The following is a 25,434-nucleotide window of genomic DNA, read 5'->3' as shown; positions in this document are numbered from 1 at the left end:
AAAAATAGGCGAGATAGGTTGGTAGGACACCTTCTTAGGCATTAAGGTCTAGTCAGAGACATATTAGAGGCACAAAGAGGAGTTAGGAGGGGTAGAGGTAGACCTAGATTAGATTACTGTTCGCAAACAGTTAAGGATGTGGGTTGTTCTAGTTTTAGGGAAATGCGAAGTTTAGCTCAGCATAGGAAAGAGTGGAGGTGCGTGTCCAACCAGTCTTAGGACTGACGACCTTATGATGATGATGATAAGAATTAATTTCGTTAATTTTTTGCTTTACTTGTGTTCACAAGCCGCCACCAACGCAAATTAAACAGGACCGTATTCTAACGTTTTTCATGTTGAGTTCCACATTTCCTACATTATCAAATCCTAATCTATACAGTTTTTTTTTGTTTTCTGGCCGCACCTTTTTGTTATGGAACACGAACATAAACGTAGCCAGGTCGAAATCCAACAAACGACCAATGAAATGGGTGAGGAAGGCTTGTAGTACCTGAAAACGAGCCACTACTGCCTCGAGCTTTCGTGAAATGAAAAAAGAAAAAGAAAATCTCTAATCACTCCTAAGCAATCCTAACCTAACTTATTGTCGTTACCTAAGTACCTAATATTTTTTGAACAGGACCTTGGTCCGGGGGTCGTACTTACAGAACGGTGACGGCAGCTGTAGTCAGAACTGTACTAAAGCAAAAAAAGCGTTTTATGGGCTAATCGGGAAAAAGCTTAGCTTAATAACTACAACTATTAAGGGACATTTCTACTCAAATTTGTAATAATTTATTATGTTTATGGAATAATTAGCAACGGGCAATGAAATCCTTCAAAATTTCACTTGCCATTTCATCAAATATATCACTCATACAATAATTACATTTTTCCGTTAAAATACGTCAGCCCTGAACGGATTTCGATTTATTTTTTTTTTCATTAAAGTCAATTTTCATGGTAAATGGAGACTTCTACTCTTAATTGGTTAATTTTGTATGTTAAAGTTCTTCTTAAAACTGCCGTTCCACCGTTCGCCTTTTCATTTTTAATAAACAATAAAAGAGAGTCTAATTTATAGTTAGAAACGGTTTCACAAGATAGATGAAATTTCATGAAAGCCAAAGCAGATCGAAATTGGTTCTTAGTAGTTTTTGACAAAATCAACCTCGTAAAATTACAACAACTAATCGAATAAATTACATTATTTAACAATTCTAAAGTGGAAACGGGTTTTAGTAGTGGTTTCGACGTGACGAGGTTTGCAATAAACGGAAAGCGTATGTTGGCGCTTGCGTTTTTCTTTTTTCCTTTCGAAATGGGACTAATTTGCGTGATTCGACGCTGAGTTATTAGAGAAAATGCATTGTAGTGTCGACAGTGCTGACACTACATTTAATTTATTTAACCGGGGTGGCAGGGCCATTTGAATTCCGTCAATTAACTCCGTATTGCCGCATAAGATAATTGAAGGCTTCACATTCATCGCACCAAACGACGCTGCCATTTATTTTAGCTGGGAGCAAGAGGTGCGCTCTGCGCTCATCGAATTTCACGTTTGCAACTCCGTTAGTTATTGTATAGTATATTTCAGTAGTTGGTAAAACCTGAAAGGCATTCACCAAAGGACTTCATTTGACAATGAACTCACTGTTAAGATTTTTTTGAAAATGCCCTATATTACTGCAAGGGTGAGTAATGTTGAAAGTAAAAATTAAATAGTGTATTTTTTGTTGACTTAAAATCATAATACTGCGGGGTTCTGTTAAGTTTATAGGAATTATTAAGTCGTTGAAACTTCAAAATTCAATTGTACGGTTTTAGTTAAAAACTCGCTATAAAAATGGAAACCTAGCTACTCTACATGTAAAAAAGCTAAAGGTTTGCTGCAAAACTACGTTTTCAGCTAATCACAGCGATTTCCCTGATCCCGTGTTTGAATTTGAGTGTAGTAATTCATTAGAAAAACATCTACAACTGAAACCGACAAATTAAGGCTGCTAATAGTAATAAAAAGACATAGTATTTAGGATATGTTCATTAAGAGGTTCTCGTATGAGAAATTTTTTATGCCAAGGTTCCGATCGTTTTAATTCAAGCAAACAAATTAATTAACTTTGATTGAAGCATTCGAAGCATCAATCATAACCAAAATATACTTGTAAATAGGGTATGACGTGACAGGGATTTTCTAGAAAAACAATTAGAAGAGTTGCCAAAATTACATAAACTTTCAACAAATGTTGATTTCAAAGTAGATTACCAACACATTTAATGTCGACAAAAGTTTTAATTGAAAGCGATAATTGTACTTTTAAAATAGCAAATTTGAACACTATTTGAAACTGGAAACTAAAGCAAGAAACAATAAGATTATTTTTAAGTGAATTTAAAGATATGCATGATAAGAGTTTTTAGTTAAATGTTTAGAATCTTTCATTATTGAGGTCGTGTAAGTTGGGTAATAACGGGTCACAGTCCTAAACCGGGCGCAGGAAGAGTATTCGTGTAAATGGTGGGTATTTCAAGACTTTGCACCCCCAAAAGGTCGCTCATACTGTAAGTGAGCGTAGGGCCAGCGGTGGCAGCTCGTGTTTGTGCAATGGGCCGAAGGGTTGTCGCGGGAGCGGCCAACACCCGCTTGCACCCCGTCACGTCGTACACGGCTTGCGCATAGTGTAAGGGTGCGGCCGCAGTGGGAGCGACAGCTATAGCCGCAACGGGTATAGTTGCCGCACCCAAGCTAACGGGTATCTGATAGGGAGCGTAGCGGAGCGCGGAAGTTGCAGCAGCTGCGGCCGACTGAGCTGCCGCATGATGGTGATGGTGCGGTTGGTGGTGATGCGGATTGTGGTGGTGGTGAAGCATGAGCAACTCACCGTATGCGCCGCGGCCTGCGGCTCTTGTCTTGGCCAAGTTGGCGGGAAGCATCACTTCTTTCGGCTGGGCCTTTTTGCATTCCACCTGAAACAAACAGAAGAATGTTAAATTTTTGTTCAGTACAATTTCCGTTTTATTTCAAGATATTTTAAATTTTTTCTGCGTCCTTTTTGATCTTCAGGCTCAGTAAAAGTCTTCATAGTCGCGTTTACTACATGAAATCATTTTTTAAATCACTCCGCAAAGTTCGTAAAATTCATCCCCCTAAAGGTAAGACATAAAAGTGCTGGAAAGTCGTAAAATGTGTTTCACAAATCATGCTAGATTATTATTCCTTAGTAACAACTGACATGTTTACGGTTCGGAGTTTCGTCGTCGTATTAGATAAAAGAAAATTGTGTTAAAGATTAAGTTGTCCCGATTCATTCTCAAATTGGAACGTTTTCCAGAACGTGCGCTTATGGCTTTAAGTACGATTTAACACTTGTTGTTTGGCGAACATGTGCATCGAAACAGGAATATATCCATTTAATTGCAGTAAGATTAATTTAGTTTTCCCGGTAATTTCGACTATTGTACCGCTATTAAATGCAGCATGAATAGGTCGGCGGCCAGAATGTCTTATGCAGCAGACGACCACAAAATGTCCAGCATATTCGAATACGGTCCCTCTGTCGCTTAATTAAAACTGCAAAAGTACAGTCAGGGTGACACATTCCTCCGAAATTAAGTCTGGCATACAGTTTACGAGGAAGAATTCTCGCCAAGAAAGTACTTAGTTCCCTTGAAAAGTGTTGCATTCAGTTCCAGATGGCGCCCGGACAATTTTGCAACACGGCAATTTGTAAGACTTAAGTAGAAGCAAAAGGATGCTGAGTCATTTTGCTAGACCGCGTTCAAAATGAAATGGGAATCCATATTACGAATGTTAGATTTGTTTAACCTACCAATTGAAAGAAATAACACGAAGTAACAGCAGTAACGGGTGGCGCATGGGCCACAAGGGCATATCTGCCCTGTACTGTTTTGTAAAACGATAAAAGAATTAACGCACATCTAGCCCGTTTGGGATTTCGCAAATCATCGATTAATTTATTGAGTATATACGGGGTATTACGATTTTTTCTGTTACGAAAAAGCGTTACGGCCGCGTGGAAGGGGTAGACGGGATATCGCGTGGGGAGAGGCGGCAGCAGCCGAGGAAGAGAAACGCTGGCGTCGGTGGAGATAGGACAACAGTTGTATTAGGTCGATATAATGCGAAGCCGCGTGGAGTACGGGGAGTCCGCTAGAGTCCAGGCGGCGTGTGCTGTGCTCAGCTGTTGTTTTCTTACCTCTGCTCTTCACGTGGCTGGGCATCATTGCCTCTATTTGCGGTTTGTGTAAAAACCAAATCATATTTTGCAATAAACCTGTGAAAACGAAATGTGTACTGGAACACATAGTAGAAGTGAAACTTCAACGGACAAGTGGAAAAACGAATCGCAACAAAATTTTTACTTCAAGTTTTACGGGCAGGTTTTCAAATTGGACAAGTACATTAACAATCTGCCGGTAAAACTTGAAGTAAAAATTTTGTTGCGATTCGTTTTCCCACTTGTCCGTTGCCATTCGTTTTTCCACTTGTCCGCTGAAGTTTCACTTCTACCATGTATCCCAGTACACATTTCCTTTTTTGTAATTGTCATTCATATAATCAGATAATATAATTTCAATTGCACATCAATAAAAATTGGTTATACTTTTGCAATTCTTGGCTAATTTTGTTATCGCTAAAGTGGAAGGTACATCTATTGGTTGTTAAATAACAATAAAAATTACTCACTTTAGTGAATTTCACTTTCTTTATTCAATTCTTTTCGTACCATAAGGAAGAATGTAGATAGATACTTATTAAAACATCCTTTCAATTCAAAAGCGATGGACGAAAGGATAATAAGGTAACGACACAAGTCTTCCAAGAATTTTATCTGAATGGTGTTAGATTCTACCCCCATAATATATTCGTTGCCGAGTTTACGACAAATCCAGCTATATGTAGTAGCTGCGATATATATCTTGATGCGTTGATTCTTCTATTTTCATCCACGAATGCGTACGCTATCTAAATGTCATGATCGGAATCCCTATTTGTTACGACACAGCGATGTACGACTACAATTAGTCCAATGAAATCGCATAGAGGAGATAAAACGTTTATTTTTTCTAGAAACAATAATAGATTTTTTGCAAGCTTTCACTGTTTATTGAAGTTACTATCGAATATATATAGGAAATATATTTTGCCCTTTAATTTCTTCAAACAAATTTAGGATCTAAAGAAAGCCTAGATTAGATTAATCTAAGCAAACAAATGGAGATATCAGATGTTCTAGTTTCAGGAAAATTCGAAGATTGGCACAGGATAGGAAAGACTCTTAGGGCTGACAATCATATAGTAATGATGACGATGATAATGATTAAATGAGCAGTCAAAGCGAAATACTTTATTATCAACTGAAAAATTACTTAAACACGATCAAAATAAAATCCTAGTAGATATCATGTCAAACTGACTGATTTTACGTATTAATTTTATGTGGAGTCTAGACGAAGTTTGCATTTCAGTAGTACACACATACTTATAAGGGATAAAAAGGAAGGGTGTTTTCAAGTTCCTGGCCGTCTCCGATATCAATCCCAAAGTCTAACCTAGTTAAGAGCTCGTTTTCGCTGTCATCGTAGAAGTCGTAGTGTGGTGTTCCGGTCCCGCGCATCCCCCAGCATCCCCCATTCCGTTCACCCTCATGCCATTAATTTAATTCAACCATATTAATGACGTTTCGAAATTGGCGAAAATAATTGGAAAGCCGCGATCCGGCCGTAATTCCGATCCGGGTGAATGGGTCCAATTTTCTTTTTTTCCCTAGAATTTATGACCTGACGGCTTCGAGACTTGTTTGCATCGCATCCACATCACACCATATAGCGCGTCGTCTCATGTCTTACCGTATTTTCACACACACATGGCGAAAACTTTAATAATTATTTTCGACATGAAATCAGTCTCTTCTCATTTTACTCCTACAAACACTCCGCTCATATCGATGTATCTGTCAATTAATGATAAAAAAGTTACGCTTTTCAAATAGTTGATAGAGATTTAAAGAAAATATGTCAATCATTAAACGAAGCCACTTCACAGAAAATGGGTAAACCTTCCCTTCAGAAATAATTAAGAAAATAATTGAATCCTCAAAAAAATAATGATGATGATAACCAAGGAAATGTTTTACAGAATGTATTTATATACTTCAACCTCTCTTAAAAGCCTTCGAATAATACTGAATTTCTTACTTAATATGAAAGCGTTGGTATGTTTGTGTATATGTACCCTGTACGGAAAACGTTCGAGATCAAGTTACGAACGGTTAGTCATGCCTATAAAAATATCACAAAAGCAATATTTCATTTCTTTAGAAAACTTTGTTTGTGCATTAAAAGTTAAGAGAGCTTATTTTCGATAGGAAAAGAATCGCAAAGACGAAGAGAAAGAGAGGGGAGGGAGTGATTGGGAGAGAGGGGGAAGGGGTGAGAGTCTAAGAAACTGACCGACAAAACCGCTTCGGTATTTTCTTCTGGAAAAGCGGGAACAGTGCACGTCAGAGGTGGTCTATTCTCGGCTAATTCATCTCCTTCTCGCTAGACAGGGAAGATTAACAACCTCGCCAATTAGAAGGTAGACTCACCCTTGTTCCACTGTCATTCCTTTTGCGAGATTCAGTCTCTATTCTCTCAACAACAAAAGATATTGCCGACACTATTAGCGCGACCGTCCTTTTCCAATAGGAACGATTGATTGTATGTGTACGAAACGGAAGACCCGACCTGCATAATTTTTCGGGACATTCATTGTTACAAACAAAAGGCTTAGTGGAGATGGCATTTCAACAGTCGAAATGAAAATTTCCTTCATAAAAGGATATTTAGCCTTTTTAAAGATGTCCTAATTATTCACTATATGTTAGTATTAATAATTTTGTATCATACAGCTGGTGCCAGCATCACAGAAGAAAGGGTAATTCGGGCTGCACATCGGGATACCAAGCTGCAAGGGGCGTCAACCGACATACATAAAAAAATTCTAGAAATAAATATTTTATTCTTCCAAAGGATAAAGTGTGTCCAGGGACGCAAAGGACTGGTATGCAAAGGGAGAAAAAGGTAGGAGACGAAACATTAGAAGAAGTGGCCGATCTTAGGTATTTAGGAAGTCAGATAAGTCAGGACGCGAGGAGTAGTAGGGATATAAAGCAGAGGATAGCGCAAGGTCGCGTCGCCTTCAATAAAAAGAAGTCACTTGTATGCTTGCGAACGGTTAATTTAGAAATTCGAAAAAGGTTGTTAAAAGTGTATGTTTGGAGCGCGGCGCTTTACGGGTGCGAAACATGTACAGTGGGGGCGGTGGAAAAGAAAAAGTTAGAAGCGTTCGAAATGTAGTGTTACAGACGAATGATGAGGATATCCTGGACAGAGAAGGTTAGAAATAAAGAGGTATTAGAAAGAATAAGAGAACAGAAGACTCTATGGAAGTTAATAAGAAATAGGGGAGATAGGTCAGTAGGACACCTTCTCAGATATGAAGGTCTAATCAGAGACATATTACTGTTCGCAAATAGTTAAGGATGTGGGTTGTTCTAGTTTTAGGAAAATGCGAAGATTAGCCCAGGATAGGAAAGAGTGGAGGTGCGTGTCCTTCCAGTCTTAGGACTGACAACCTTATGATGAAGCAATTCTCAATGTTTGTTTTCAATAAGTAATTGTTGTAATTTTAAGCATTAGTTTACCAATGGCTTATCGGTGATACAGAAGGGAGCAATAAATTCTCCATACTGTCTAGGGTCTAGGTGAGAAAGTATCTAATGAAGACGAAAGGTCAGGAGATAGATAGATATACTTATGTATGTTCCCATATATGTTGGAAAATGTACGAATTTATTCCTTTCAACAAGCAGCACACGGAAGAGTGCGATGTAGGGAGTGAAGGCGAGAAATCTTTGCAGTTAACAATGACTTCTCCTCTGTTCTCCTTATGATAGATGGCTGGTCACGTATTCCGAGATAAATCTCGCGTAATGGGACCGTTTCGCAACGACAAATTTCGTTTCGCTCTAACAAGGCGCGGCCTTTATCTTTTTACGCGCGTACAGAAACACGGATGACCATGAATTTTTGAAATGGCCCTTCAACAATCACTACATCCTTAAATGAACTATTTCGTTTGAGTGATACCTAGCATGGGCTGCGAGACCGACGCATAATGATACGGTCCTACCTATTAGCTTTGAAAAATTGTGAAATTTATAATACCCGTTTACAAACTGCTATCTTTAACGGTGATGTGGCACTAAAATCTAACGAATTTTAAGGTACGATAGCACGGCCGAAGTGTCATTTACGGTGAAATGATAATAAATCTTATATCTTTTTCTTTTAAAAAGTGGCATTCATCTCGTAACTTTATGGGAAGTCGCGAACGTCAACGCGAACTCTAAGTCGACACATGATGAATAATTGTACTCATCAAATTAAAGTATTAATTTAGTATATATGCTATCAATCTCCTTTATAAAGTATCTTGCGAAATTCATTGTGTTTTATAATATTATCTTCTGTTAGAAACTTTAAGGTATAAATTAGTTTACTTTATAAAATTTTAATTCGTTGCTGATTTTACTATTCATAACTGGGCCGAATTTCACACCCTATTTATACATAATGTCAAAATCATAGCCAGATAGTATGGAAGCAAAAACAGTTTATCAAGCCAACACCGACGCTTTTCATCTTTTATTGCAATTTGTTATCAATAAAGTTTGTTGCAAAGTCAGATGTAGCAGAATGGTATTGTTTTTGACATTATTTTCAATTTTATTTTATTTATCAATAATTGTACAGCTAGTTTTTATATAATAACTACTGAACTTACCATTTTGTTGTTTATTTCATGAAAGTGAATTTCACAAACTTTGTCTACTACGTCTTCACTTTGAAATGTGACAAATCCAAAACCTGAAACAAAAAAGTAAAAGTTAAATTTCCCGAAGTCGGATCCAATATAAGAAAGAGAAAAATTCTCGAGAGAATAGAATTATATTTCAATTTATTTTTTCTAAGATACAGCTGGTATGACTGTGATACATGATATGTCATTCCTGAACAAACGTAATTTTCCTTTGGGTTAAATGATTAAATGAGTAAATTGGATTTAATATTTTCAAGAGAAGAAATATAGTTTTAGAGGGCTCATATTTCTTGATCCCTTGCTGGGATAAAGGTATAGATGATGAATAATTACGCGAAAAACGATTTCCATTTTTCGATGCGTCGCATGGTCGACACAACGTAATCGAAGAAACGTTGAAAAAAGGAAATTGGAAATGGTACGCCATTCGTTTTGTTCGTACCGTGAAACAGTACGTTTTTCCGATAACATCCAATTTATACCATCGACGTTGCTATTTTGTCATCTTCGTGATACTCTTTCGGGTATTAAAAAGTTTGTTTTTCGTTATCGCTACGATTCCGCCGATTTATAAGTCGAATTCGACCATAAAACACTGTCGTTCAAAATCTCGTATCACGCAGTATTTCTAACGAAGATGCTAAGCAGACTGTCGCATTGCAGACTAAAAAGAAAACAGAAGTACCTAATCAATGCCAAAGAAAGGGGGTTCTGGTTTACTTATTTAGGAAATTAAGAAAATTGATCGATTATTGTATGATTCCTTGTAATCTTCTCAAATTTTCTGAAAGGAAACATGTCATCCTTAACAGATTTCTTGAAATACGATGATAATATAAACATTTGTTTTTTTTTCCAGTCAAATCAACAAATCAAAGGGATTTTGCAAAATCAGCTTAAATACCGACTTATTTTTATAACTTAGTAATTAAAATTACTTAGTTAAATAAATATCCAAAACCTATTTCACAACAAATTATAAAAAATATCCCAGTCTTGGTACTAGTCTTAGTCTTGCTTATTCGGTCTTAGTCTTACTCAAGTACTCCTAGTCTTGGTCCAATTTTGCTTATCACTAATGCATTTTCGTCAATGAAAAGAAATAATTTCAAAAAATCGGCTTTCCGTTAAATTATCTTTCAATAAAATTAAAAGCTTAGAGCGCAGCTTAATGCCCTGGAAAATTTGGTGCCATTTTCTCAGATATCCTGAATAATTTGGCTTGAGATTTCCGACTGCGAAACGCGCCTTTCTAAACTTTTTAGAGCTACTTAATCCAGACCCAAACTTCTGAAAGTGCCATGTTTTCGTTTTGGGGTTTTAGAAGTACTTTAAAAAAAAAATAGGACTTAAACAGGTATCACATTAATTATCCAATGGAGCAGAAACTTTGCGGCTTTCCATTTCTCTTGTTTTGTAACTTTTCATTTCGTAACGAGCTCGTTTGTATGAATGAAGTTTTAACTTTAGAAAGAAGATTTAAAAGGGCACCATGCAAGGACGTTTTGGGAGCTTCAGGATTAATGTTTGACAACTCTATAGCATTATTTTAGTAATGCAGAATTCAGTTTTTAAATGTGATACAAATGAAATAACTATTAATTACACCAAAAAGCAAATGCAAAATGGGATAGGGGAAGACTGAGAATAAAAATAACGTCAAAATATGTCAAGGCGAAGGGTGGAGGGAAATTTCTTGCATACGAAACTTTTTCTTCTTATTTTCTCATCAAGTACTTATTTCGTTTTCTAAAATTGTGGATAATTATCAAAAATAGAAAATAATGCTTGCTGCCACAAGATTCTAGGGTAGCGAATGACAACTGACGAAACCGCGGAAGTCAATAAGTGTTTTCTTTTTGACCTCCATAAAAATTTTCCAAAACCCCATCTAAAATTACTTGCCGACCCCTGTTCTAAAATAGCAAGAAATACCTAACCACTGCATTTTGTATTGAATGGTGAACAACTAGATCAAAAAGTAAAATACGCGACTTGAGAAAATGCGGTTTTTTCAAATATAGGGTTGTTCGGAAAGTCATTTCGTTTTTTTTTGTGGAAATGAAAGACAGTTTTCGTATAATAAACAAATACTTTATTAAATTATATATTGACCGTTCTGGTCCAACACCTTTTGCCATCTTTCTGGTAGTAGCATAATTCCACGCTCGTAAAATTTTTGGTCTTTGCTGGCAAAAAACTGATCGAGGAGGTTTTTGACCTCCTCATTTGAGGTGAAGGTTTTACCGTCTAAAAAATTTTGGAGTGACCGGAACAAATAATAATCCGATGGTGCCAGGTCTGGAGAATATGGTGGGTGTAGCATTGTATCCCATTCAAGCTGTAAAAGCTTTTGGCAAGTGACCAAACTTGTGTGAGGTCTCGCGTTGTCTTGGTGAAACACTACACCTTTCCTGTTGATTAGTTCTGACCTTTTCTGTTGAAGTGCATCATTCAGTTTGTCCAGCTGATGACATTAGACTTCCGAATTCATCGTTGTGTTATCTGGTAAAACCTCAAAAAAAAAACGATTCCTTTAAAATCCCACCAAACAGGCAGCATCACCTTTGGTGAACAACTAGATCAGTAGGAAAGTAAAATACGCGACTTGAGAAAATGCGGTTTTTTCAAATAGTTCATCGTAATTGTTGCATCACAATTGAGGTAGATTTATAGGTTTATACATACGCTGCAAACATGCGAATGGCGAGGAGGGGTTGATTGGGGGCGGTAAAAGGTGTATATGTGGCGGTAACTTCCTCGACACATACGTCCCGCTAATTAATATTGGCTTTTGAACCTGTACTGAACCATTGTTGACATCATGAATCAACGTTATTTATTGCTTCAAATAGGTACAAGTTTATGCCGATGACCTAGCAATGTGAAACAAGTTAAATGGCTTCGGCACGATACCGAGTCGCGTCCTCAATCTCCCGAAAGCGATGTTCTGGTTTCGACATTAACCGTGGTTAGCTGCTACGTTCCTGTTACGCGATACGCTTTCGAACCAAATAAATGGTGTACATGTCTTTACAGCAGAATGCATGTTGTTATGTTGGGCTTGTTGTGGCGATTGCAAGGGTAAAAGTTACAGCCACGTCGTTCCACCGAAACAGTCGTAAATGGTCATGTCTCATAATGGCATTGATGATAAGAATGAGTGACACAAAATTTCGTCAACTCTATAAAACTATACGTTTGAACAATAGATGATAATAATAGACTTCAGTTATGAACAAAGACAAGTCTCTGTTGAAGTTGTTCGGTGCGGTAAGAAGGGGTTTGTGGGTTCATCACCGGATATTAATCACCAGTGTAGAATAAATGGGAATGTACTAGAATGTTCTTTATTGTCTCTGGGATTGTACTAAAATGAACTGAATCGAAAGAATCGAGAATGTTCTGGAATGTTCGAGAACCATTATGTAATAGAGGTGGGGTTAGGGTTAGATTCTGATACAATATTTTTCGGTCAAAGTATTCTAAAGACTTTTTGAAATTTCTTTTTCCTTAAGTTCAATATTTGTTCAGTTTGGTGTGCATTTGGGTTTGTAGATTGATCACTGGCCACCCTACACCCTTTTAGAATAAGTGAAAGATGTTCTTGAATGTTTCTGGGATGGTGCCTAGCTAGAATGTTCTCGAATTTTTAGGATTTTCCTCAAGCAGAATGTTCAAAAGTGAACTGGGTCGGGCGAATCGAGAACTTTCTGGAATGTTCGAGAACCAATAAGTTTGAGTGGTGAAGCTGGTTTGACACAAAATTGAGGCATCGTTATAAATTTCCATTAAAGTATACTAAAACATTTTCGAAATCTCCAATCTGGTGTCCGTTTGGGTTAACTGGTAAATGGAATGTGTTCGTCAATTTCACTTCCCATTATTTTCTTTTTATTATTTAAATCCACATCCTCCAGTTAAATTAGTGCACACTAATATATTAATGTCATTTACTGTTGGCGTTCACAAACTCCGACAAAAGATGTACTTATATTAACTGACGTTGATATTTGTATGTGTCATAATAAAAAGCTTTTGCATTAGCTTTTAAATGGAGTAATGAAAAATTCGCAACTACTTTTCGCGATGGTATGTATAGGTAGGTGTACTGAATGTAATGTCTAAAATGGAGAAATTTTAATTTGGCTCAGTTTTTCCGTCACAAAGCGAAAATGCGATCGGGGCAGATTATAACAGAAGGTGATTATGGAAATAGGGTTTTACAGCTTTATAATCTGGCTAGTGGCGCTTAATGTGGATGGCTCACGGCATGTTGAGCCGCGGATTCGTGCTGATGTAGCTCTTCTACGTGAGAATGAGTATCGCCTTTTTACGGCCCAAGCGCCATTTTTACGAAACTTAGACTAATTTATTTGACATCCTCGTAATTATAACAGCTATTATGGAAGAAACGTTAGGACGAGGCATAAAAATGAACGCGATGAGCAGACGAACGTTTGTAGTCCGTTCTTGAAACAGTCTTCAAGTCGTAATATATTTTTTTAATGAACTTTACCACTCAAAACTAATGCTTATACTACATACCATCTAAGAATGTCTAATGAGCTGCTCCAGTTTTATAAATTTAATAACAAGAGTTTTCCGTAGTTAAACTCCACTCGTAGTACCTACCTATTTTCAGAACCTAATACATCCCACGTATATTTACATAAAATACATATAGGTACATAGAACAATATATAGGATTTTATTAAAATCCCTACTTAAAAAATCGATTCACCCTGCGGTCCCTCATATTTATTTAATGTTATAAAACTTCCGCCCCTGTCCAAACAAGCCACCTACTCACGCGATTAATTTTTTTTAAATACCATTTTTTGTAAGAGCTGTTTTAGTTATTGAACTGATCGTGAAATAAACTCTAATCTTTTAATGAAATCGGGTAGTGCTATTAGGACGGATTATAAACAATAATAACACAGGTCTGCGAAATTTTTTTTTTGAAAAGTTTTTTTCCTAAATTGTTAATGTTTGTCGTAATTGTCTTAAAAGTAATAGAAAACGATATTCATATGGTGTATACCACGTCACATTAACCCATAAATGCTCAGAGAACACATTTCCATTTGAACCCTTCCCCCGTAATGAGTACGACGAAAAAATATTCGATAACCAGTGTTTTTATGTTTTTAACAATGCTCTTTTCGATGGTGTTAGTTAAAGTTACCTCCGACAATATTAAAGCATTGAAAAATCGAAAATAATAAAAAAAGGTGATTTTTGAATTGACTTTTTTCTTAAAAAGTAATTTTTTGTGTCCTTACGATTTTTTTATATGCTTAAAACCTATGTAGATCATGACCTCGATATCTAAACATAAAATAATCACCATTGGTCAAGTCGAAATGCCTTTACAAACTGTTTGATCAAACCAAGTTTAAAGTAAAGTGGTGGAAGCAATACTTTTTCGGGATCATTCAAACTCGTATTAATTGACATTTTTCAGTCCGACTTCCAATTGCATTCTAATTTGGACATAGAAATACCGAATAACAATGATTTTGATTTACCGTAAGTCCACTGTCTTAACACTTCAGCACATAACCGACATATTTTATCGTAACCCAGTGTTTATCTTGGTGACAACTTCGTTTTGAAGCCCGTAGTCTATTTTTCGCATCCGTACAGAGTCGTGCTCCACACATACACCTTTAACAATCTTTTTCCCCTGGTGTAATGAACTAATTACTTCTTAAAAGAATTAGTCTTTAACATATTTATATTAAAACATCTATCTCTACTCGACTCTACAAACGAAAAAGAGATCATCCGGAAGTGTATACCAGTTAATAATTTCATATATTTTCTTTTTACCTATAGTCATTTTTAATTCATACCTACAAGAATTACGTATGTTTATTTAGATAACCAAACAAGAATATGCATAACACGAAAAAGGATAGTCAGCATTGGTAGAGACCATAAAAAAACGATTTCCCTCGAACTGCCGCATGTCGTATAGTGAGTCTTAAAACCACAGCAGCAGTCAACTACAAAAAGTTTGTTCGTCTGTGAAAATGCGCGAATTTCCCTTGCAAATGCCGCGAAGCGCTCTTCTATATTCTAATGAGAAGCGACTAATTAAATTTAAAGAGTCGCTATTTGAACAACAAATATTACAGAAATACCGTCTCCTTAAATTTGCTCCTCTTGTTGAGTGCCGAGTACATTGTTTTCATCTAAGTAACCTTTTAATAACGCCTATAATCTTGAGAGAATGCTAGGTACACTTCGTTCACGCTAGGACTCTGCTATTGTTCTATTCCACATAATATAATTAAATAATCCTGTTTACAGTTTGTACTTTTCAGTAATAGGAATTTTATTTAGTACCTACCCCGAGTAGTCGTCGTCGTCGTCAGACAAATTTACGTACTATTAAAATAATTCGAAGTGGTCTATATTCTGTCGAAACTGCCAGACGCGGATCGCGATTTCGATCTTTTTGGATCTCATCAGCGCGTCGCAGACAGCTCCGACAGAACACAGACCAACTTTTACCTGCTGTCTTAACAGTGCGTTTTAGAAAATACCACAAATGGCGCGGTAAACGCCATCTGTAGTACGATGCTACATTTTAGGATTACGTATGCTCCTACGTACTATTGTTGAGAAACAGCGAGATCATGCAGGAGGGATGGTTCTTTTATTTATTTTTTTTACAAACAGCCCTTTAAACAACAAAATATTTGCACCAATAGTGAAACTTATCAACATATAATACACTAAATAAGAATGATTTTAATATCGCAGTCCTTTATTTATACAATTCCAATTAGTCGTAAGTCATTTAATTAACTTTCTAAAACTCTTTTATTTCACTTCTACTATTTTTACAATTTATTTTTCAAAAGTGAACTCGCAATGATATAATGATACCAAAAATTCAGCTGGCGCCTTTCTCTTCTAAAACTAACTGTAAGAAATTCGAAACGAATGTTTTAAGAATATTTATAATAATTATATTCTTAGTCTCGTACGTTGACAATAAATGACTCTTCTGAATATATATTACTCTTTGGGAGACGGTGTTAAACTTACGAACGACAACCAGCTATTTGTAATCTCTTTCTGTTATTGTTATTCAAAGTAAAATGTAGCGGAGCTTTATCGCGTTAGTCGACGCGCTTTACGCTGCAGTAATTTTAATACTCGATCTCATCTGAAGTTTCCGCTGTTTTGGAAACAATTTGATTTAGTTCTCGTTGTCGCGTCTTAAGCAAAATTCCGCCGAGTCGACAATGAACTACTTCGTAACAAAGAGAGACGTGAATTATGTTTGAAAACTAAAAAGCGTAGATCTCTGCAATCGCGACGAATTAACGAAATCCAGATATTGCTCATTACAAGAATACAACAGAGAATTAGAATCGTGATCGTACATCGACACAAATCCCAGATGAAGTGATTTAGAGCGGCAAGAGAACCAAAATAATCGCGATCATCTGACAGTAGACTTCTCTCTTAATTGTATTATTAATGTACTTATTATTAGTGAACGTTTTCGAATAGGGATTGCATTTTCTGTTTGCATACCTATTATCTAGATCCTTATGCCATGTTGTGTCAAACTTAAAGTTGTTTAAGTTACTCACAACGTACCTACTGATTGTGAGATAATCAATAATCAGATACTTGTTTGGAGTTCCAAGAAATATTAAATCGTTCGACACACCAACTTGTTGATAAAGGAAGGAAATATTAATTGTCATATAAATATGTATACCTACCGTATAGTTCATAAATTAATTCGTACAGAGGGTAGTTTAAAAAAAGTTGATTGCGTCGGTGTATTTTAATGAAATACATTTTGCGTGCTTATCAGCAAGAAATTTTTAGGGTTCAGAAACGAGCGGAGAAGAATTGGGGGAGGTTAAAACTCCACCTCAGGTGTTTTCGAGCTATATTCAGTATAATTTATCATACCCGTTTTCCCCCATTGCTCGAGTGGCGAACGGTGGTGCGTGACTCGAGGGTAAGCCATTGTAATCCGGCTAAAGCAAGTCAATTATAATAGGTAAGCGCGACATTGTTACAACTTTCATAGGGCCAGAGTAGCACTATAGGCGCGGCAATAGGTGAGAGCGTCGTTTTTGCTACTATATGCTCAAGTGGTGGCTGGTTTGGTGGCGACGACAAAGCACATTTCGACTAGTCCCCAAGGATATCGCCATTGTGTGTACAAGCAAGCAGGAGTTGAGTGATGACATTTGCCGTACCCCCAGGGGCCCCGTCGTGCTCCCTCAAGTCACTCTGGCATTTCTGAATACGAATAATCGATATGCAACGACGTCACGGCGCCTCGTCAACTAAACGTTCCTGAAAATCGACTACATAAGACCTCTACTGCATACTCTTTACGGCGAAGTTGCTCCGAAAATATTTACACAATCTGCATCGAACGCGAAGGAACTGATTACGTACAAATTCAGGGCATATTTATTATAAAGAAATAAGGAAAAATATGCGAGGAATGTTTTATTTTTGTTTGTCTAATACACTCGCGTTTGTTTAATAATAATAACGTAAAAGAAAAATTCTTCCGATTAGACGTAAAAATGCAAAAGAAAAATTTAGGCGACGATAAGAATTTTCAGCAAACCAAATACCTCTTTGCACAATCTGCAACGGACGTGAAGTAGCTGATGATAAACAAATTCAGGGCATATTTCTTATAAAGAAATAAGGAGAAATATGCCAGGAAGGTTTTATTTTTGTTTGTCTAAAGCAGGGGTGGCCAACCACGCGGCCCGCGAGATTCATCATAGTTTTATAATATGAAAATTGGAAAAACTTTGGCGGGTTGTTGTAGAACAAACAAAATAGCTCAAACGCCAAAACACGTGTTTCATGCGGTTTGAGCTATTTTGTTTGCTCTATACTTTTATAAAGTATATTTATTTTATAATAGCCAAAATAGTGAAAAGCATTGTATTAAAAAATTGTTTGTACAGCTTTGAATTTAAAAATTAACTGTCGAAATTATGAGAAAAAATAAAATTTGATTTTAAAGAATATCCTTGTGGTTATATAACAAATATTGTCTATTTTATTAATGAATTTAGTTTTGAGTTCAAAAAAGTCTATAGTGTATGTTTAAGTCTAACATGGAAATTTATAATTTTATATGCAGACCGCAGAGTTATGTTATTTTATAAGTGGCCCACATGATCATTTTGGTTGGCCACCCCTGGTCTAAAGTATATATTATAGTAATCATGTAAAACAAAAATACTTCCAATTAGACGTGAAAATGGAAAAAAGTTATACGGCGATAAGAATATTCAACAAAAGAAATTTACCCCTTCTCGTGAAGCCAAAAAGAATTTAACGTAAGGTGATAATTAACGTGACATTATCCGAAGAGAAATGTTGATTTTTATATTTATTGAAAAACTTTCGCATTCGAGCCGTGACCTTTCTCTAAAGGGTGAATTTTACTCGAAAGATAGTATCAGTTAGTCAAGGCGACAATTTTGTTTTTCGTTATTCGGAAAACAAAAATTTAGAAGCGTCTGAAATGTGGTGTTATAAGGGTGTTAAAAATACCGTCAATAGAAAGGGCAACACGCCTTAAGAAGGTATCTATTATGAAAAATAGGAGAACAGAGGGCGCTATGGAAGTCAAGAAGAAATAGGCAAGATGTGTTAGTAACACACCTTCTTAGACATAAAGGGCTTGTTAGAGTCACATTAGAAGCAGAAACAGCGGCAGAGGTCAACATACGTATATTGGATTATTGTTCGCAAATAGTGAAGAGATGTAGTTTATTCTAGTTTTCAATATTAGTTCAAGTGGGGGTGCATGTAGAACTAGTCTTATTAATTAGTCTGGCGAATTTTAAAAATGCTAATTAACAAAATCCAAATATATAATCATTCACTCACTTTGCTTAGTCGTTTGGTATATCGGAGATCAATTGTGTTCGTGAAAATTCTTTTTTATTTATTGGAGTTTATACGAATATCGAAGAGTAGGTAGGTAGATTTTTTGTTGTGTGTCAAAAGGTGACAAAGTTTGAAGTTTCATACGTCAGTTATTCGGAATCGTGAAGTTGGAAACCCCAGGAGACCTTTTAAAGCTATAAAAAAATTACTACTCATTTGGCGAATGAGAAACGCAATCTCTGCTTCCCCACAGCGTGCAAAGATCGAGGTTCCATTTGCGATACGTATTCAAATCAATTTCTTTTATGGCAGATTTAACACGTAGATCGACTTTTTATTGGTAGCTGAAAGGCGTCGCTTGATGCTTTCGCCTTTAGAATCGTCGTACATCTTTGTCCCCCTTTTTTTGTCGATAACAGAACGTTCATACAATTTTGAAGGTGTTCTACAAAATTACGCTCGATCATCATTTTTGCACAGACTACGAGGGTGGATTGATAAGTTTCCGGCCTGACCAAGAAAAACAAGGTTTTTAAAAATTTTTTTTTTTTATTTCTCAACATAATCTCCTCCAAGGCTGATACATTTCTCATAGCGGTGTTCCAGTCTATTAATGCCATCTCTATAGACTGATTCGTCAAGCTCCTCAAAATAACCATTTACAGCTTCGATTACTTCTTCATTGTCCGCAAATCTCTTACCGCCAAGCCATTTTTTGAGATTAGGGAACAGAAAATAGTCACTCGGGGCTAGGTCTGGAGAGTAAGGAGGGTGCGGCATCAATTCAAACTTTAGATCGTTGATTTTAGCCGTCGCAACGATTGACGTGTGCGCTGGTGCGTTATCGTGATGAAACAAGATTTTTTTCTTCGCCAGATGAGGTCGTTTAATTTTCACCTCGTGGCTCAAACGTTGCAATAAGTCTGCGTAGTATTGACCAGTGATAGTATTACCCATCCCAAAAAACAGTAGCCATAACCTTGTTCGCCGAAAAAATTGTTTTTGCCTTCTTTGGAGTTGGTTCCCCTGGTCCAATCCACTGTTTAGACTGTTCTTTGGTTTCAGGAGTGTAGTGGTGGACCCACGTTTCGTCAACGGTTACGAATCGACGCAAAAATTCGCTTGGATTACGCTTATACAATGACAAATTTGCGGTAGAAATGTTTTTTCGAATCAATTTTTGGTCGACTGTTAGCAAACGCGGCACCCATCTTGCACAGAGCTTTTCCATATGCAAATGTTGGTGCAAAATATGTTGCACACGTTCATATGACATCTTACAGGTCTCAGCTATCTCACGCACTTTCAATCTGCGGTCTCCCAGCACTATTTGATGAATTTTTTCGATCATATCTGGAGTTGTGACCTCAACGGGGCGTCCTGAGCGAGGCCCATCAGAGGTGCTCACACGACCCTTTTTAAACTCGGAAACCCACTGCTCAACGGTTGAATATGACGGGGAGGATGTCCCCAGTGTTGAGTCCATCTCTTTTTTAATTTCCTTCGGCGTTAACCCCTTCAAATAAAAGTATTTGATGACAGCACGTTTTTCCTGCTTTTCCATTTTTACGAAAACCACAGAGGCGTCTTGTTCAGCGTGCTGTCAAACCTACACTAGCAAGGAGATCGGGCTGAAACTATAGCTACAAGCTATCCAAGGATGGTACTATAGAATGTCACCTCAAGGTAGGCCTAGTGGCGTCATCTCTTGGTTAGGCCGGAAACTTATCAATCCACCCTCGTAAAAGGCTTCTTAAAAGAAAAAGTAGATGGTTGCAGAAACCGTTTTCACTTCTATTGTAATCTGTAACCGGAATTATTTATAAGCAGAAACATGTATTGAAAGGACTTTTTGTTTTTTGATTTTCTAATTCAAATTACTTTTTTTAACACTAATAGTGATAGAACACTATAAAACATGAAAACTATGTAAATGTTTCTATGTTCAAAAGTTAATAGTTGTCGAGAAAAACGTAGTTCAAAGTACAGTTAAATTTAATTCCAGCCCTGGTAAAGAAATGCGACCTGCAACGCTGCACTCAATAAGCTAGTAATTACTCGCATCACCGTTAACAATAACTGTTATTTAGGGTGTTTATGTTAATAGCTAAGCTTTAGTAGCTATTTGTTCTTTTGACGTTTAAACCTTGTATGGGGCAATTGATGTGCACGTTATAAACTAATACAAAATCGATAATTAGTACAGGTCGGTCACTGTAAAACAATAATGTGATATGGTACGTATTTAAACCACATCGCCGATGTAGAGAGGAAATCCTTTCATGTCACAGTGTGGTAACGTAACTTTTAAAGAAACAGTTGCTGCATTCCTATCATTTGCAGCCAGTGCAAGCCTTGTCTGAAACTGACTTCGGTAAATTTGTGGTGCAAGATTTTTGAAGACTGGTTTGAAAGTCTACTTACAACCATTCACAAAAAGGTAACGCACCTTGGCAATACCTCAATGGTGGTCTGAAAATTTGCCTTAATAAAATTACAATTGTCCAGATGGTGCATTTACCGACTAATGTTTACGTAACTTACATTTTTTTTTGTGTTCGTACATTTACATGGTGTTGCCTGTAATGTACTTACTTAATTTATTTGGTCTAAACATTAGATGTAGTACTAAATTGGTTTTGCTTATCTTAGACGTTTGATTATCTGCAATATTTACTTTCGCCATCCATGTAGCTACAGGGTTTTCGTTATTCCGGTAGACACCTGTTGTTAATTCGTGCACAGGACCGACTTCGGATTATAAATTAATGTGATTATCTTAAAAAAAAACAATGCCATCACCATGCGTTTGTTTATTTGCGCCTAGTTTACACCCTGATAATATAGATATTTTGCCAGTTCTTATTTAATGTTGTTTTAAAAATACTGCAAAAATTATTTAGATTTAAAAAAGTGTGCCAATCCTGACGATCAATACGATCTGTCATTGGGTAACCAGGTAGATATTTGTTTTCCATTTCGCAATTAATTTTACGATGAAAGGAAGGAGACCTGGCGCCTAAATTATCTGTCACAATCCGCTGTTTTGTGCCGCTTATCATTTTCCCAGGCATTTTGTTCTACAACCACGGTGACAATGGTTTGCTGAGCAATGCTGTTTAGTTCAGTGCAGAGCTGAGCAGTGATTATTGCAACGATTCGTGCATTGTTTCGTTGTGCAATAAACATGCCTAGTAATTCAGCGCAGCGTGCCATGAAAGGAATACCCATCCCGTTATTCCAGACGAGACGCGTATAACGGCTACGGAAGGACACTGGAACTAACACAACAACAAACGCAGTGACATGGACTGAAATAGAGGGAGAAAAAGTGAGCGAACGAGTGAGTGAATGGAAAACATTGATGGAAATGTAGGTAGCAATCGGGATGGGACAGGTGAAAGGGAAATAAAACGAGAGAGCGAACAACTGCCTTTTTTTAAGGTCAAGTATTTCTACAGGAGGTGAAGGTCTAGATGATGGACCGCCCCCAAAGGGGGTGGGGATGGGGGGATGGAAGAAGGAGGTTCAAGTGACCATCCTCTTTCGATCCCCCACCTCCACCCGCTTGAAAATATTTTTTTTATTGAATTTTATTTGAATTATAATGTATGAAAATTGTCAAAACAATCAACTTTTAACCCCATAACTTTTCATGGGGGTGAGACCGCCGCAAATTTTTTATGAGGTTTTACTCAGGTAACCATCCTCTTTCGATCCCCCCTACCCCCATCCCCATCTAACCCAATAACTTTTTATGGGGGTGAAACCGCCACGAACTTTTTATGGTACAGTGGTGGGGGAGACATCCTCTTTCGATCCCAACCACCCCAAAGGGGATGGGGGATCATCTAGATATTTACCCTACAGGATACTGTGGACTACTCTTTTGTTTATCCACACTGCACTGACATAGGCGCAAGGAAAAGTGGTCTTGTCAGGAGTCTTGAGTTTTCTTAACGAACTTTAATAATAATTTTCGAACTTTTAGTTTCGCCATGATACTTTCTTTGATTCCTAATTCCTAAGTTCTAGATCAACGAGTAATAGGCATCCCTTAGGTTATGATGTGACAGAAAATCAGTGAGTTATCCCTTAAAAATGAGTTGTCTTTTTCCATTGCCTTGAATTGTTAGACTTGACCATGAAACAGTAGACATTAGTACCTATTAGGTATTAATTTTGAACTGGATATCTGTAGCCGTTCTGAGAGAAGGGCAGCAGTTTCGTCGTCAGCAGAGAACTAAAAAGAAAAAACTAAATCTCTCGTCATCCACTCGGAGTGGCAGCGACGGCGAGGACGGCGACGGCGGCGGTCGTCGGTGGAGTTGGTGGTGGTGCGACCGCGAGCGTAATAACTCCATTTGAAGCGTCGATTACGAACGGGGTTTGCGGTTGCCACTGCATTCGTGCATCGTTGCCTGTCTTTGTATTTATACAGAGAAGGGCATACGATATCAGGCACGTCGCGACGATTTATGCATATCGAGTGGATTTATTTTGCCGTCATAAGTGTCGTGCAACGAAACCAGTGTCGTCTGTAGTACTGGGATATTACGCTTAAAAGGTCGCATTTGCAGAAATTGCAGCGGATAAAAGGAACAAAAAACAAAAATGTCTAAAAAGTGGTTGGAACCAATTGTACCACGTTATACATCAAGTATATCTCTAACCTGTAGTTAATCACGATTTTTTTTAATTATAAACACTAAAGTTTCAACTAGAAGATTTCTTGAGAATACCTTACAATTGTTTCAGCCAATGGGCTATTATAAAAAAAATTTATATGTGGAGCAGATTTATGAGGCCTAGTCGGGGTAATTGTCGGGAATAGTGGTTGTGTCCCAATTACTCGGATCCCAACTAGGAGCCTAACAGAGCTGAACGTCTAGGTTTGCTTCCAACATAGCAGGTCGGATGAACGCTAGGGATAAAATTCGGTATCCCAACAATATGCGCCAGTTAGGAAGGATAATAGGGGTAGATTTCGGCGTTCCTATCTTGTAGAGCCTAACAATGACAAATCTTCGAATTTCTTTCAAGAATGCATGGGCAGGTGAGTGGTAGGGATAAATTTTGGTACCCCAACAACATGCGCTAGGTCGGGAGGATAGTCGGGGTAGATTGCAGCGCTCTGATCGTGTGGACCCTAATTAAGAGCCTAACAAGGACAAATCTTCGAGTTTCTTTCAAGTATGGATGGTCAGATGAACGGTAGGGATAAATTTTGGTACCCCGACAACATGCGCCAGGTCGACAGGATAATCGGGGTAGATTTTAGCGCCCCATTAAGAGCCTACCAAGGACAAATCTTCGAGTTTTTTTTAAGTATGCATGGTCAGGTGAACGGTGGGGAGAAGCTTTGGTACCCCAGCAACGTGCACAAGGTCGGGAAGATAATCGGGGTAGATTGCAGCGCCCTAATCCTGTAGAGTCCAATTAAGAGTCTAACAAGGACAAATCTTCGAGTTTTTTTATGTATGCATGGTCAGGTGAACGGTAGGGATAAATTTCGGTACCCCAACAACATGCGCCAGTTCGGGAAAATAATCGGGGTAGATTTCAGCGCCCCGATCCTGTGGAGCCCAATTAAGACCCTACAAGGATAATTCTACGAGTTTCTTTTAAGTATGCATAGTCAGGTGAACGGTAGGGAGAAGTTTTGGTACCCCAACAATATGCGCCAGGTCTGGAGGATAATCGGGGTAGATTTCAGCGCCCCGATCCTGTGGAGCCCAATTAAGAGCCTAACAAGGACAAATCTTCGAGTTTCTTTCAAGTATGGATGGTCAGATGAACGGTAGGGATAAATTTTGGTACCCCGACAACATGCGCCAGGTCGACAGGATAATCGGGGTAGATTTTAGCGCCCCATTAAGAGCCTACCAAGGACAAATCTTCGAGTTTTTTTTAAGTATGCATGGTCAGGTGAACGGTGGGGAGAAGCTTTGGTACCCCAGCAACGTGCACAAGGTCGGGAAGATAATCGGGGTAGATTGCAGCGCCCTAATCCTGTAGAGTCCAATTAAGAGTCTAACAAGGACAAATCTTCGAGTTTTTTTATGTATGCATGGTCAGGTGAACGGTAGGGATAAATTTCGGTACCCCAACAACATGCGCCAGTTCGGGAAAATAATCGAGCCCAATTAAGACCCTACAAGGATAATTCTTCGAGTTTCTTTTAAGTATGCATAGTCAGGTGAACGGTAGGGAGAAGTTTTGGTACCCCAACAACATGCGCCAGGTCGGGAAGATAATTGAGGTAGATTGCAGCGCTCCGATCACGTGGGCCCCAATTAAGAGCTTAACAAGGGTAAATCTTCGAGTTTCTTTTAGGCATACATGACCGAGTGAACAGTAGGGAGATATTGCGGTACCCCAACAACATGCGCCTTCGTATGCACCCCGGTTAAGAACCTAACCAGCGCATTTATAAACGATTAAATAATAAAAAGAACATCAAATTATGAATTACATGAAACTATATGATGTCTTTGAATATAGATTTTGTTATCGTCTTTTACTGTCCCTAATACTACTAAAAAGATTTTGCTTTTTAAAAATATCATGTTTATGTATAATATTATTCGAAAAACCAAATCGCTGGTCTTTTATAAAGAAGGAAAAGTAAAAAAGAAAGTTTAAAACTAATG

General features: G+C 37.6%; 1 protein-coding gene across 1 annotated transcript in view; it reads right to left on the bottom strand.

Moving 5' to 3' along the window:
- Positions 1-25,434, bottom strand: part of LOC108745191 (RNA-binding protein Musashi homolog Rbp6-like) — a gene marked incomplete at its 5' end in the record, with an annotated part of 72,201 nt that overhangs the window by 16,275 nt on the left and 30,492 nt on the right. The window contains 2 exons of the mRNA XM_018481315.2: positions 2,865-2,949; positions 8,834-8,916. Of these exons, the coding sequence (XP_018336817.1) occupies positions 2,865-2,949; positions 8,834-8,916 (168 nt within the window). The remainder of the gene's footprint in view (positions 1-2,864; positions 2,950-8,833; positions 8,917-25,434) is intronic.

Source organism: Agrilus planipennis, unplaced genomic scaffold, assembly GCF_000699045.2.
Source record: "Agrilus planipennis isolate EAB-ADULT unplaced genomic scaffold, Apla_2.0 scaffold38, whole genome shotgun sequence".
Classification (NCBI taxonomy): domain Eukaryota; kingdom Metazoa; phylum Arthropoda; class Insecta; order Coleoptera; family Buprestidae; genus Agrilus; species Agrilus planipennis.
Note: the sequence above shows the minus strand (reverse complement) of the source record. Positions and strands in the feature narration are given on the sequence as shown.